Here is a 16,596-nt window from a genome sequence, read left to right on the forward strand (position 1 = left end):
TTTTTTTAATTTAAGCAATTTTATTTTTTAATTATTTATTTTTTAATTTTATTTTTTATTAAAGTATAGTTGATTTACAATGTTAGTTTCAGGTATACAGCAAAGCAATTCAGTTATACAGACATACATGTATTTTTTTCTTTTCAGAATCTTTTCCATTATATGTTATTACAAGAAATTGAACATAGTTCCCTGTGCTATACAGGAGGTCCTTGTTTGTTTCTTGTTTTTAATGCAGATAAGCCTTGGTTGAACACAGAAGAAAAAGATCAAGGAAAATATATGTCAAATCGTGGAACAGTATAGCTAAAGAAATTAGTTTCCCTGGGGTGTCAAGCATGGTGTCCCCAATAGTCCCACCTACAGACCAGAGTAACCCAATTTCCCCATCACTACCTTAACCCTCGGACCACTAGAGTCGGGGATTATGATGTGGTAACATTTCCATCGGGGACTTATAGTAACTTCATCCAAAATGTCTTCATCCTCCCAATGGATAGTTTAATCTTGTGTTATTCTAGTAGAATGAAGGATTATAGTCAAGAAGAGACTGTGAAAAGTTGTAGAAAAATGTAACTCAAAGGAACATTCTCTGCCAGGATTTGGAACTTGCCTGTTTAGATAGTAAGACTTTGCCAAGAACTTTCCAGTTAATACTAAGCTTTCAACACTGATTAGAAAGTAAAATGGACTATCTCAAACTAGAGGAATTTTTTTTTTCAGTTCTGTGATTCTGCTTTCAGACATTTTTCCAGAGCTGAGAATAGAACATATCTATAAGGCTCACAGTCCAATGAACTAAACAATGTAGCTTCTTCATTTTTAAAATGGTCTGTTTTGAAATGAATAAATCTTAACACCTCATTAAGCTAAGAAAAGAAACAAAAGGAAAGAAATAGTCTCTTTGGCCAGGAAAAAACTGAGATAGGTTTGAAGATACAGAAGCTGAAGTTACTTGGAAGGCTGCCAGAGTAAACTGAATCAATTGATTCAATTTTTTTGATTCAATTTTTTTAATCAAACAAAACCCACCACAAATCTTTTTCCTTTTTATCTGACCGAGAGTCTGTGTTTTGAAGTTATACAGACAAAATGCCTATCAAACCCAATGACATATAAAAGATTCACAGGGGATGTTGGTATTTCATAAGATAGAGATTTAAGAATCTAGTGTGTAAGTCTGTAAGACTGGGCTCTCAAACAAGTGTGTGTGCACAGACACACACACGTACGCACATATAGACATACGCACACCTTTTCTCCAGAAGGCACAAAGGTACTCATTTCAACCATTGGGGAAAGCCCCTGCAAAACATATAAAGTATCTCTTATATCATCCATTAAAGTGTGTATTTTTAGAGCTACTGACCTTTATGTGGACTAAACAATAAAGTTGTTCACAAACCTGGCACAGAGCAGCTTTTCCAAACTGAAACAATGAACCGCTGTCCCTAATGAACCCGTCACACTAAACAATTAAAATGGCATCTAGCAAAAAATTTATAAAGCCATTGTAATATGACAACATCAGGATTATTGGTCCTGTCTCAAGAAAAAAAATCATTTTTTTGCTTTGGCATTTATGTAAAAAAACAAAAACAAAATAAATAAATGATTTATTTATTTATCAGAGGAATGGACTGAATAAATTAAAGGCAATCAAAAGAAACTCAGTGCTACCCAGCTCCCCGAGCTGCTGCCAAGCTACCCTGGGCACTGGTGGCCACAAACAGGTTCTAGTAACACAGTCTTAGTAACAAACAGTCCCTGTGTGGATCCAACAGACCTGAATTCAAGTCTTAGTTCCTCAGTTACTAGTTGCATGAGCACGGGTAAATTACTTAACCTCTAAGCTTCCAGTCTCTTTTGTAATATAAATATTATAATGCTAGTCGCCTAAGAGAAGTTAGGCTGTATGCAGTTATAAATGAAATTATATGTAAAGAGTTTAGTACAGTGCCCAGTATAGAGCAGATACCCCCAAAAGTTAGTCAATATTATCATCAAGAAATCTCATAGTTACAGTTGAGACAGGAGGGAAGGGGGCAGGGCACAACCATTAAAAGAATGATGCAACTAGGCCCAAGATGACAGATTTCACTTCCAGTAGACCTTGAGCCTCATGGCACACCCACTGGTGCCACGACAGTTCCAAGGCAGACCATAAAGGACAAAAAGTGGTCAGTGACCCAATTCCTGGAAGTCCTTGCCCCTTCCCTAACACAGTTGGAATAATCTTCCCACTTGTTAGCATATGAAATTACCGAGCTCATAAAAACTAACCATTCCCCCACCTCGTGGTGGTTCTCCCTTCTGAGTGAGATGGACCGCCCTCTGTCTATGGAGTGTGTATCTCCCTGAATAAACTTGCTTTCACTTTACCATGCCTTGAATTCTTTCCTTCAGGAGACAAGAACTTATACTCTAGTAAGAGTGACCACATAATTTCTTATCCAATCAAAGGCACTTTTGAGGTTGAAAGGGAGTTCTATTAGCAATATGGTGGCAGGGATGGAAGGTCAATCTAATCATTGTCTGTGAAGCATAATACACTGGGGACCAAGAACAAGGTTTTAGTGATAAGCAAAATGAAATACAAATCGTATTAGCAAACAAGGATGCCAAGCTACCCTTGAATGGAAATATTAGCAATGAGGAAGAGCTCAAGTTAATTGAAAATTTCTAGTTTTGAAATCAATTAGTTGATATGATCACACCAGAAACAACTGTTAACGTCAAAATTGTTTCAGCATTCTAAATTTAAACATGTCAAGCTCATTTGCATCACTTTACACAAGACCTTGAAATTAAGAGTTTTAAAAATCTACATTTATCATAAAACATCCTTAACCATTTCTTAGATATATATACACTTTCCCATGTGGTGTTTTCAGTATAGCTTTTAGCTAGAAATTCAACTAATTTTAAAATTATGTAAGAAATAGCACAGTAGTTATCTAAATCATCAAACCAGGAAGGCAGTAACCGGGACAGTGCGTCAGAATATTCCAGTCACTAAAGGGGATCAGCCTTCCTCTCTGACATCCATAACTCAAGCATTGTGTCTCCAGCAAATTAACCAATCCTGAAAATTGTAAACATGCAATCAATGAACACTTATTTAAAATCATCTTGTTAACTTTGATAACTCTATGGAGATCTTGTGAATGTGTATATAGATAATTTCATCAATCCTCTTTGCAAAGATAAGGTAAGTTACTAACTGACAAATGAATCAGTAGTAAGATTAAAAGGGCATTTTGGGGAATATATCTGGAGGGAACTCTAATTAGAAAAGATATATGTACCCCAATGATCATAGCAGCACTATTTACAATAGCCAAGACATGGAAAAAACCTAAATGTCCATTGACAGATGACTTGATAAGTTGTGGTATACATATATACCCACAATGGAATAATACTCATCCATAAAAAATAAAATAATGCCAAATAAAATAATAAAATAAAAACAATTACAGCAACATGGATGGACCTGAGATCATCATTCTAAATGAAGTGAGCCACAAATAGAAATAAAAATACCATATGATTTCACTTATATCTGTAATCTAAAAACAAAAAAAAGGGACACAAATGAACTTATTTACAAAACAGACTCACAGACATAGTAAACAAACTTATAGTTACCAGGCAGGGAAGGGGATAGGAAGGGATAAATTGGGTGTTCGAGAGTTGCAGATACTACATACTGAACATAAAATAGATGAACAGTGAGTTTATACTGTATAGCACTGGGAACTCTATGCAATATCTTACAGTAACCTATAATGAAAAAGAATAAGAAAACGAATATATATATATGTATACGTATGACTGAAACATTATGCTGTACACCAGACATTGACACAACATTGTAAACTGACTATACTTCAATTAAAGGGGGGAGCTTATGGATAGAATTGTAAATTTTTTCCTTTTTTCTGAAAGAAAGGGCAAAAGCCAAAAATGCCTGTTTGTTTTCTTGTATTTTCATCAAGAAACATAGAAAAGAATAATAAGAATTTACCAAAAAATGGTAATATATGTATGAATATGGTGACTTCTAAAACTATTTCTGTGATTATTTGTGAAAACATGAAAATTATAGCTAGCTTATGGATGTGAGAACAATCTGGCTGAAACATCTGCCTCCTTGCTGACTGCCAGGATGGGTCTCTGTGATGTGGCTGCTGGACCAGCACTCCTTCCTCCATCATCTCAACCTCCGTCTCCCTGAAACCTGCCTGCTCTGTGACCTTGCTGCCCAGATTCACATCTACTTGGATAGTTTGAATCCTACAAAAAAAAAAAGTTACAATAATTTAGAAGCTCTGGCTTGTAAGAGACCTTCAAAATCTTTACACAGATCCAAAGGCTCTCCCTAACCTCTCTACTACCCTGGATGGAGCCTAAGCAGAAATTGAATTCTTCGCAATGGAGCTAACACATAGGGTTAGGCAGGGAGTTCACTGCACAAGGAGGTCTGGCAGTGGAGAGAGATGGGGCTGAAATCTCAACTGTGCTCTGCTTGCTAAGCCACATGCCGTGGTGTGGGGTTGCATCTGTCTGTTTCTAATTCACACAGTGTCCGGGGGGCTAGTGTGAACCCTGAGTCACGTTTGGCCTACAGGTAAGAGACTGGCCCTTCTGCATTCTCTGATATTCTTCCCCTCACAGTGAGGCAGGAAACAGTACAATATACACTCTCAGGAAATCATTTTAAAGGACAACACTCTCGACACTACAGTTGGGTAGGCAGATAACGTTTCCAGTGTTACCAATGAGCCCAGTTTGGTCTAGATTACCACAAGTGTGCTTTCTTTCCTGAATTTCTCTCTCTTCTGTCTCTGTTTTCTTCTCTGTCTCATTTCTCTCTTCCCTCTCTTCCTCACTGGATATTTCTCATTCAACTCTTCCCATCCCCCGAACTCATCCCTAAGACCTTGAAGTAAACAAGATTCTTTCTGCCCGAGTTTTTGATACAATGCTCAAATTTGGCTTGAAACAGTTCTCTTTGAAGCCATCTGCCACCCAAGCTGTTTGCATCCTTCCCTGAATTCCCATTTCTAAAACATAGGAGGAATCAAGGAAGCTTCATCTGTATTCACCCCTCTGACTCCAGGCTGCCCCCTGTTTCTTATCACCAGCTCCGGTTCCCTTGGCTCCTTCCTGAGGCATCTTCTTTCTTTCATTACATCTCTGTCAGGAGTCATCCAGGCTCAAGGCCATGGTCCCTCTGTTATTCCACCAACAAACTGTCAACTTTCTGCTCTTTTCATAAATAGCATCCCCCACATCCATAGTTGTATCAATATACACGTGTTTTCTTTTTTTTTTTTTAAGATATATTAAGCAAAAAAAGTACAATGACAATATATGTCCTATTCAACTGGAAAGAGAGATACATAGAGTCAGGATACTGACACAGTTATTAAACTTTTGGTTGTATAGCATCTGATAGAAAAAAAAATTAAGGATAATGACATCTACATATAGAGCCAAATTAAAAATAAAAGGGGCTCCAACTGAAGAATGTTTCTCAAACTGGCCCATGGTTGGAGTCCATTATCATATGTCAGGGTTAGTAGAAAACTTGTAATTATATGCAAAAAATTTTTTGTTAACCTTCCTGGGGAGAAATTACACAGATTTCATCAACTTCTCAGGGGGAATCTTTGACCCAGATAAGCTTAAAAATTGAAGAAGAGTCAGTGACTGAAATATCAAAAGAAACTCACTGTAAGTAATTGATAAAAGTCATCTAATATTTAGCCTTTTTAAGTGCAAATATTAAATTCTATGTGTAAATATTAAAATGATCTCATCATTGCTGGGAGTATATTATGGGATCAGGTAAGTTTTTCCAGACCACTTAAATCGCTTCATACACGATCCAGAAAATGTGAAGCTATTCTTTAAAGTAGCATTTCCTAAATGTTTCTCTGATGATGTGAATCACTTGGGATGCTGATATTCTAAAAAGAAAGAGTCCTGGCTCCCACTCCACAAATACCGAATGAGAAATTTTTTTTACTACTTTTTGTTTAAGATTTTATTTTTTTAGAGCAGTGTTAGTGTTAGGTTCACAGCAAACTTAAGAGAAAAGCACAAAGATCCCCCATATACCCGCCCTGCACCACACATGCATAGATAGCCATTATTAACATCCCCCACCAGAGTGGTCCCTTCGTTACTATTACTAAAACCACATTGATGATTATCACCCAAAGTCCATAGTTTATATTAAGATTCACTCTTGGTGTTGTACATTCTACGGGTCTGGACAAATGTATAATGACATGTATCTATCATTATAGTATCAAACAGAGTAGTTTCACTGCCCACTAAAACCTCTGTGGTCCACCTATTCACCCTTTGCCCCTAGAAACAAGTGTCACTGATGAGTCTTACCAGTAGGAAGCATTTTATGAAAAATTTCCCCAAGTTGCTATTAATTAATACCCTTGTTCATCACACAAAAAATGAATGGACTAACAAAAGGAAAGCCAGAAACCCATGCCCTAATTTTTAAGAAAGTATCATCTCTTAAAATTAGAGTCCGTTTCTTGCAAAATTTTGAATACAAAGAAATGATTAATAAACTATACTTTAAAAACATTTTGGCCTTTATAGCAATGCAACAAGTATTAAAATTAATTTTGTAATACATCTGTAGCCAGGTAGGTACAAAGATTTTTCTATTCAAACAATTTTTTCAAACCAGGTACAATACACCTACTGAAAATATTTGGAGAGCTTCACGCATGTGAGTCTAGGAATCTGATGAATTATTATGCCTAAAGTATTAAGAAATTATTCAAGGAATCTTAGCATAAAAAGCAATATGTTAAAAGCAGCAGCAGGGGGGTCAAGTATTCTCTCTCAGACACATGATTCCATTAAACTAATAGCTTTTTCACAAAAGGAATGATTTTCTAATGTATTAAAAATCACCCCAGGGAGATTATTTAGAATGGTCATTCTAATGGGCTAGCCCAGCTAGCTTACTCCACAGCATCAACTTTAATAAAAACATACTGGGAGGAAATTTCTTTTTAATTTTAAGTATTTAATTTTTTAATTAATGTAATCAATTCAATCCCACAAATATTTGTTTAGTATCTACTATAAGCCTGGCTCTAGGCTAGCTTCTAAGGATAAAGTAAGCAATGAGTAAGGCACAATTCCTCCCCTTAAGAAGCCATCCTGTTTTAAATTTTTAAAAATATTTTCCCCTGATTTTAAAAATTTGGGGTAAATTAAATCAAGGGTTGTCAAACTTTCTATAAGAAGTCAGATAATAAATATTCTGTTTTGTGAATCATACAGTCTCTGTTATAACTATTCAATTCCACTGTGTAGCATGAAAGTCACCACAGACAATATTTAATGTAAAAAGCATGGTTACAATATAACTTTATTTACACAGTCAGATTTGGTTCTTAGGCTACAGTTTGCCAACCACTGGACTAAATAATTTGTGAATGCTTATTTAACTTTTTAAATGTTCATTTGAAAAGTTTCTCATATCTGCTTTACTAAAAATGATTGATAGGACCAGGAATACCAGGAATAATTAAAAGTAGGTATACTAAGGAAATAGGGAATTAAAGAATTACAGGGAAAAAATAGGCTGAAAGAAATTAAGGAAGTTGTTAGAGGAAGAAAGGCAGCATCACCCAAACAGAAAGTGGTTTATCAAGAGCGGTCAAGCTCTATAGAGCAACTCTGAAAACTTTAAAACCTTTGTGCAACAATAGCAGTAATAACAATATACTGTAGAATAATTTACTTCCATGCAAAATCACCTTTATAGCTCTAACTTGCTTTAAAAAGCAGATGTGTCTAAGAATTGAACATAAAATCAAAATGTAATGTAAAAACATTTTTTTAATGAAAAATACAAATAAGCATAAAGAAAAAAATTATCGCCTCAAATACTACCAACCCAGAGACACTGCTTTTTCACTGAATAATTTTCAAATGTGTGAAAATAGCTGACTCTTCCAAGGGTCCTGCAGCTTGAAGGATCAGAGCTACATCCATTCATTCACGTTCTAAGTTCACATTTTCGATGGCTGCAGTGATCAGAGCCCAAGAGTCTGCCACCGCAGGGACAGCGTGTGCCAGGCACTATGTGAGGAGCTTTCTGGAGACCATCTCACTGAATCCACCCCAGGAGGCAGGTACTATTATTCTGTCCATGTTAGAGATGAGGAATCTGAGGCACAGACAGGGAAAATAATTAATGGGTGCTCAAGCAGCCAATCAGTGGTAGAATCAAAGTAAGAACCCAGGAATTCTGTCTCCATCATCTGTGCTCTGAACCTTCAGTGCTTCCCCTAAGAAAAATAAGTGTGTGAACACCCGATCAGGTTACTCTGCCATCAGTATTCTGACACTACTTGCTTTCACTGTGGTAAATGTAAATATAAAAAAAAAAAATGAATGTTTCTACCACTTATGAAGAAATAATGGAAACAATGCCACAATTTTCAATGGTTTGGTGAATAAGTCCTTTTATTACCTTTCGGTAATGAATTTGTTAGTGAAAGACTTTGGTTTCTGAGGGCTACAATTTAACCACTCAGGCATTAGAACAGTCAGTGGTTCTGAACTTTGAGGGGGACTCAAAGCTGTTGCAAATATGACAAAAGCCACAGAAACTTTCCCCAAAGGAATGCACACAAGTATGGTGTGATGGCCCTGGAAGTACCCTTCTCTAATCGCCATCCAGAGAACTCCTGCTAGGAGCAGAGTTGATGGACAGCCCCAGCTACTGCACCCTTGGATCTAGGCCAGTGTTCACAGCAAAACCTCACTTCCCCTGGGGCTGCTTCGAACCGGTAACTGAGCATGGCAGGGATACTAGTGCCAGTGCTTTTCTGCCCGACACAGAATGCTTCCAATGAGCAACTTGTCCTGGGGACTCCCCACCAGCCGGGCTGAGCCTTTCTTGGAACTGCTCTGCATTCTGAGACTTTCTACCCAATCCTTCTTTCCCTTTCTCCCTTCACAGATGTCAGTCTTGCATTGTGGACTCATTGCTGTTTACTCCTGCTCCCTCTCTTTTATTTTCCACGGGGATTTCTCCATAAATTGAGCTTATCTAATCCTGTCTGGATGTCTGTTTCTTGACCCAAAAAGATATTCACAAGTATGTACAATGCTGTGCACCTTTCAGAGGGTTGGCAGAACCTCAAAGTCCATTTGCGGATCCCTTAGGATGTAAGAACACCAGGTTAAGAACCTAAGCAGATGGTACAATGAAAGTGAAATGAAAGATACTAAGCCAACATCTTTATAATTCTGCTTTAATAGTTATAAGAATTTGGTCAATGATTTAAAAAACATGTATAATCCAAATCTAAATCAATTAACTACATCTAAACACTGGTATATATTATTGGTAACAATGAATCATAGTTACTTATTTTTCTTAAAAAATCTAATGGAAAATAGGAGAGCCATAGAAATGCCATAAATTTAAAAAAATTTTTAATGTTTTCTTAAAAACTGTTTTCTGGAAAGAGCATTAGACCATGCAATACTGAAACCTGAGCTCAAATCCAACCCTTGTCCAAGCTTGCTGAGTTACCTCCTACAAGTCACTCAACTTTTCTGAGCTAAAATTCCCTTATCTGTAAAATGAAGGGGTTGAACTAGGTAATTTTCAAGGAACTTTTAAATTCTTAAAATTTCATGATAATATATGTTTCTCTCTGTGGTGCTAGGGAAATAAAGCTATTTCTAAAGCAAATATAGTAATATCACTAATGTTTTTTCAGAGGAAACTGATCATAACTTTAAGTATATTTAAAATCCTCAAGATCTGACCCTTGCCTCCTTTTCTGGACATACACACTATGTTCTAGCAACATCTTCTTTCTGTTCCTGGTACCTCCCAAGGTCATTCCTGCCTCTAGCTCTGTTGCATCTGTCTGGAAAGTAGTTCTTAGAGCTTTTCAAATGGCTGGCTCCTTCTCATAGTCCAGGTCCTGGCTGAGACCTCACCTCCACCGAAAGACCTAATGTTCATTCTGTCCAAATTACTACCCCCTCCAACATTCCCCAACCCTCTATCAGGATATCCTGTATATCTTCTCATCAGCAGTTATTACTGTTTCATTGTTTGGTTGTCCATTCCTCCCCACTAGAATAGAATCTCTATGGGGCAAACATTTCATCTGTCTCGTGTATCACTGTCTCCCTAGAATGATGCCTGGCATGGAGGAAGCATTTAATAAATGCTTGTGACGTGAAAAAAGGAGTTAGCAAATGAATAGATGTACCCTATGAGAAAACATAACATCTTAACTTTTAGACGAGTGAAAGGAGCTATAAAAATTTTTCCTATTCAATTTTTTTCAGGGTTCCATAGAACCAGACTATAAACTTGTATTGTTTTTCACAATTAAAGAACATAATAACCCAAATGTAAGCCACAAGTAGCATTAGTTTTAGCTTTGGGCTGGGTTTTTCTGGGGAAGGTCAATAGAATTGTATGGTGATCAATACCAAGATCATGTTCTAACTCATTGAGCAAAAAGGCTTAAATCATTTAGCTTTTAATATTTGGAAACAAGCAAGTATCAAAATAATTCTATTGATTCTCAAAGAATTGAAAGTCACAAGGCCTAATAATAAAGTCATGAAATAGCTCTAAGAAAATTTAATTACTGTAGAAAGGTTACATTAAGAATGAGTCATAGACATTTAAAGAAACCATTTTTTCCCTTCACTTAATTTGATGCCATAAAGTCCAAGGAACAGACAGATTTGAAGTGAACTCTCAGTTTTCCATGGTAGAATCAGGATTGTAGTAGAAAGGGTAAAGTTTCTGGAACTTCATAAATCCTGGCTCTGGTACTTACTAACTATGGCTTTGGGTAATTCATGTAATTTCTGTGGGCCTCAATTTTTAATCTGTAACATAGGATTAGTAATACATGTTAGTTTTGACTTATGTAAATATTCATGAAACCATCACTGCACACAATCAAAACACTGAACATAAACATGACCCCTAAAACTTTTCTCATGTACTTTTTTTTTAAGGGTACAGTTAATATTTTATTGTCACTTATCAGATGGCAGTCAGGTATATAGTTTTCATACTTGATCTTTCCTTTTCGTAAATAATAATTTTTAAAAAACTACAAGTTTTAAATAGCCAATGGCTGGTCATGTCTTCAGAAAACATGATCAGATTAATTCATTAATGGTGGCTTCACGTTTTTCCTTATTAGCTCCAGAAAATTCATCCACCTTTTGCCCCTTTTTAAAAAACTGGAAGGCTGGCATGCATATGACTTCACACTCTGAAGTAACGTCCTGATAGTCATAGACATCTCCTTTAAGGAACACCACTGTGGAATAGTTTTCAGAGAGAGAATGAAAGAAAGGCTTGATCATTTTGCAAAGCCCACACCATGTAGCTGAGAAGTCGACTACTACCAGTTTATCTCCTGCACTGTTCAAGGATTCCTGAAAAGCATACTTGCTCCTGACCTGCTTCACCATTTTGGCTGCTGGGGTCTGACGAAACGACGGAAGCGGATCTGAGGCGCTTCACAGAGCTCTCTCTCACGTACTTTTTCATCACTCCCTTCTGTCTCTGCACTTCTGATCTCCTTTCTGTCAACATAGATTAGTTTGCATTTTTCTAGCGATTTATGTAAATACAATCATATGGCATGTACTGTTTTGAATGTATCTCTTTCATTCAGGATAGTTATATTGGTTTTCATCTATGTAGATGTGTTTATCAATAATTCCTTCTTCGTTTCACTAGGTGGAACTCCATCGTACGTATATACATCTATCTGTTTATATATTCAACTGTTGATAAATTTTGGGGTTGTTAACACAAACAAGATACTTTTAGGTGACCTATGGGTCAAAGTAGAAATCACAAAGGAAATTAGGAAATATTTTGAACTGAAATGAAATGAATGAAATGAAAATGAAAATACATCACAATTTGTGGGATACAGTTCAAGCAGTGCTTTCACAGGAAAAGCGATAGCATGAACTTCTCATATTCAGGAAACAGAAAAAAAGAGAGGAGTCAACTATATAACCATATAAATAAAATCAACTGTATAAACTTTTACTTTAACAAGCTAGAAAACAAAAGAGCAAATTAAACCTGGAGCAAGTATAGAAAAAATTTAAAAATAAGAGAAGAAATTAATGAATAGAACAGGAGTAGCAAATATGTTCCTTAAAAGGCCAGGGAGTAAATATGGTTTGCAGACCACAGGGCCTCTGTGGCAACTACTCAGCTTTGACAATTCCAAATCAGCATTGTTCTGGTATCTTCACACGTATAAATAAGGAGAGAAAAATAAAATGCAGCGTTTGGAAAGGAGAACTAACACTGTATTTATTCAAAGACAGCAAACTGTGTGTGCCCATAAAAAATACTAACGGATCTCTAAAAATTTTTTTAAAGTTACTGAAAATAATATGAGAGTTTAGCAGAGTCACAGGATACCAGGACAATACATAATATTCTATTGTATTTCTACCTGCTGGCAATGAACATTTGGAAAAAGAAATAAGAAATACCTCATTTACAATAGCATGAAAACTATGAAATCCTTAGGGATCATAACAATATACATTCAAGATCTCTACGTTAAAAACTACAAAATATCCAATCAACTTCCCAATTTTTTTTTTAACAAAAATTGACAAGCTGGTTTTAAAATTTATCCAGAAAGGCAAAAGGCTTATAATAGCCAAAATACTTTTTTTTCTCATCAGCGTTTTCTTTTTTCTCTTTAATTGAAGTATAGTCAGTTTACAATGTTGTGTCCCAAAATACTTTTGAAAAAGAATAACAGAGTTAAAGAACTTACACTATCTCATTTCAAGACTTACTATAAAAGGTGTAGTTATCAAGACAATATAGTATTATGTAAGGATAGACATATAATCAAAGAAACAGAACAGAGTCTAGAAATAGAATGCACAAATATGGTCAATTGTTTAAACTGTAGTTAAATATACATAACATAAAATTTACCATTTTAGCCATGCTTAGGTGTATAGTTCAGTGGCATTAAGTAGATTCACATTGTGGCACAACTATCACCACTATCCGTCTTCATAACTTTTCCATCTTCCCAAACTGTAACACTGTACCCATTAAACACTAACTCCTCATTGTCCTCTGCTCCCAGCCTTTAGAAAACACCATTCTACTTCCCATTTCTTTAAATTTAACTATTCTAGGTACCTTATATAAGTGGAATTTGTTCTTTTGTGACTGATACATTTCACTTAGCATGTCTTTAAACTTAATCCATGTTGTAATATTTATCAGCATTTCCCTCCTTTTCAAGGCTGAATAATATTCCACTGTGTGTATATACCACATTTTGTTTATTCATTTATCAATGAACACTCGGGTTGCTCCTAACTTTGGCTATTATAAATAATGCTTCTGTGAAAATAGGTGTACAAATATGTTTGGCTCTCTGTTTTCAACTCTTTGGGGCATATACCCAGAAACAGAATTGCTGGATCATATATATGGTAATTCTATATTTAATTTTTTGAGAAAGTGACATACTGTTTTCCACAGCACCTGCACTATTTTATATTCCCACCAGTAGTGCATAAGGATTCCAACTTCTCCACATCCTTGTCAACACTTGCTACTTTCTGATGTGTTTGTTTTTTGCTTTGTTTTGTTGTGTTTTTAATAATAGCTATTCTCATGGATGTGAAGTGATTTTTTTTTACTTTTTTAATTGAAGTATAGTCAGCTTACAATGTTGTCTCAATTGCTGGCGTACAGCACAATACTTCAGTCACTGTGTTTTTATGTTAGGTTGATTTTGACAACTGTATGCTGATATTCACAAATACACGCCGACAATTCAATGAGGAAAGGCTGGTCTTTTTAAGAAACGATGCTAGTTACCTATTGTAAATAAACAAATGTCAAAACTTATCTCATACCATACATAAAAATTAACATGACAAGTAAAATTATAAACCTTCTAGAAGAAAACACTGGAGAAAAATCTTCGTCAATCTGGAGTATGTAAAGATTTCTCAGATAAGACAGTAAAACACAAATTCTAAAAAAAAATTGACACAGTGAACTTTATCAAAATGAAAACTTTTGCTCTTCAAAAGACACTTTCAGAAACTTAAATGTAAACAAAACACTAGGAGAAAATATGTGATACATTTATCTGACAAAGAACTTATATCCAGAATACATAAAGAAGTTAGATGTCAATAGTGAGAAAACAACCCAATTTAAAAAGGCAAATTATTTGAACAGATGCTTTACAAAAGATATACACATATCCAATAAGCACATGAAAAAATGTTTAACATCTTTAGTTACCAGGGAAATTCTAATTTAAACCATACTAAAATACCACCACATACACATTAGAATGGCAAAAATTAAAATACAGTTGAACCTTGAACAACACAGGAGTTAGGGGCACCAACCCTCCGTGTGGTTGAAAATTCACGTGTAACTTAGAGCTGGCCCTGCAAGTTTTCCCATCTGCAGATTTAACCAACTGTAGATAGTATAGTACTGTAGTACATACTGTTGAAAAAAATCCATGTACAGGTGGTTCCTTTTAAAACCTGTGCTGTTCAATCGTCAACTGTATTGACAATACCAAGTATTGACAGGAATGTGGAGCAACTGGAACTTGATACATTGCTGTTGGAAGTGGAAAATGGTATAGCTACTTTGGAAAACTGGCATTTTCTTAAATAGCTAAACGTGAAACTATCAAAGGGCCCCAGCAACTTCAAGAGAAACAAAACATGCTTCTACAAAGACTTCTATACAAATGTTCATAGCAGCTTACTCAAAATAACCAAAAACTGAAATAATTCAAATGTCTATCAACAGATAGATGAATACACAAATTATAGTATATACATATAATAGAATACTATTCAACAGTAAAAGTGAACAAATGATACACACAATATGTCTGAATCTCCACTCTACTGAATGAAAGTAGTCAGACACAAAAGACTACATGTTGTATGATTTCATTCATGTGAAATAAATCTAAAATGACAAAAAGCAGATCAAGAGTTGCCTGGAAAGGGGCAGTGAGGGAAATTTCTGAAGTGATGGAAATGATTCTGTTCATGCTTACATGGGTGATTGATCTGTCAATACTCATCAAACTATTCTCTTAAAATAGGTATACATTTTATGTAAGTTATAATTCAATGAAGTTGCTTTTAAAATAACAGCTCATTTCCATCCTAATGTTCAATATTAAAAGATAGAGAAAATAGTAAATAGGAAAAAAGATAAACACTTATCAGGAAACTGGATAATTTGGAAATTAGAAATTCAATTCTAAGTCTCTCATGAATATGAAGCTTATAAGGGTGGACTCTAGAAGCAGAATACTGATCATAGCTTTCCTAACAGGTGTGAGATGATGGCTCATTGTGGTTTTGATTTGCATTTTCCTCATGATTAGTGATGTTGAGCATCTTTTCATGTACCTGTTGGCCATATGTATGTCTTCTTTGGAAAAATGTCGATTCCATTCATCTGCCCATTTTTTAATTGGACCATTGTTTCTTTGTTATTGAGTTACATATCAATTTCTTACATAATCATGCAATATGTGACTTTTTCTCTTAAGTTAGTAATTGAAATAAAATATGCAGAAGATGTTTTATTAAAAAGCAAATTATTTGCTATGTAACATCCTATGGATTGGGAATTTTTATTCCCTCTTTTGTTGATACATTTCTTTTTGAGCTTCAAACACACTATTTATGATCTGCAAAAGTACATGTAGTAAGAAACCGTTTGTCAATATTGTTTAATATTATATTTTCTTTTCATCCTAGAAGAGTGTGAGGAAGAGTAAAATATTCATTGATTTATCCAGATTCAATATCTCCTACATTCACCAGGTATTTACAATATTATAATATTCTAAACACTATAGAATTTTGGCTTCTTAACAGTCAAAATCTTTTCTTGTGCTTTTAGTGTTTATGTGACATTTGTTATGCTTGCTCTATAGAACATTCGGTATAATGAGACTCCTAAATCAACCTAAATTAGCACGCCCTCCCCCTTTAAAAAAATCATAGGGTTAAATACTGAGGTGTAAAATATGCTTTGCACAGAAATTAGAACCTTGTTAGATTTGGCTGCCTTTTCCTTATTAAAAGAGTTGTTATATATTAAAAACCTGCTTTGATGAAGAATAGAAAAAAAAACCCATTATCAAAAACAAAGACTTGTTAAAGGTAGTATCAAAAATAAATAATTAGCTTTTATTCAATGAATGGCTAAATCTATTTTGTGGTTTGAAAGAGCTAAGCACAGATTGCTTCCCTTAGACTGTTAGCAAAGAAATGTTTTCATCAATTAACACTCTTTGCTAAGAACAGTTTTTTCCAGTGCTATTTCTCAAATACAGTATTACAATAAATAGGTGTACCCAAAGGACAATTCCTGGGCTTTTTTCTTTGATGTCTGAAGAGTACAATAATTATGGCATGCCTGTTCTGAATTATGGGAGAAAACAAAAAAATCACATTTCAAACAGATAATTTACTTGC

The 16,596-nt window shown here is 35.1% G+C and overlaps 1 protein-coding gene across 15 annotated transcripts in view; it reads right to left on the bottom strand.

Annotated features, from left to right (window-relative positions):
• CCDC148 (coiled-coil domain containing 148) overlaps positions 1-16,596 on the bottom strand; it is a 325,980-nt gene that overhangs the window by 296,349 nt on the left and 13,035 nt on the right. For 13 of the 15 annotated variants that reach the window (XM_074363720.1, XM_074363725.1, XM_074363724.1 and 10 more), the window contains one exon: positions 11,515-11,640. The exons of the other annotated variants lie outside the window; for them this stretch is intronic. In XM_074363720.1, coding sequence (XP_074219821.1) covers positions 11,515-11,640 — 126 coding nt within the window. The remainder of the gene's footprint in view (positions 1-11,514; positions 11,641-16,596) is intronic. 15 annotated transcript variants of the gene reach the window in all.

Source organism: Camelus bactrianus, chromosome 5 (genome assembly GCF_048773025.1).
Source record: "Camelus bactrianus isolate YW-2024 breed Bactrian camel chromosome 5, ASM4877302v1, whole genome shotgun sequence".
NCBI lineage: Eukaryota > Metazoa > Chordata > Mammalia > Artiodactyla > Camelidae > Camelus > Camelus bactrianus.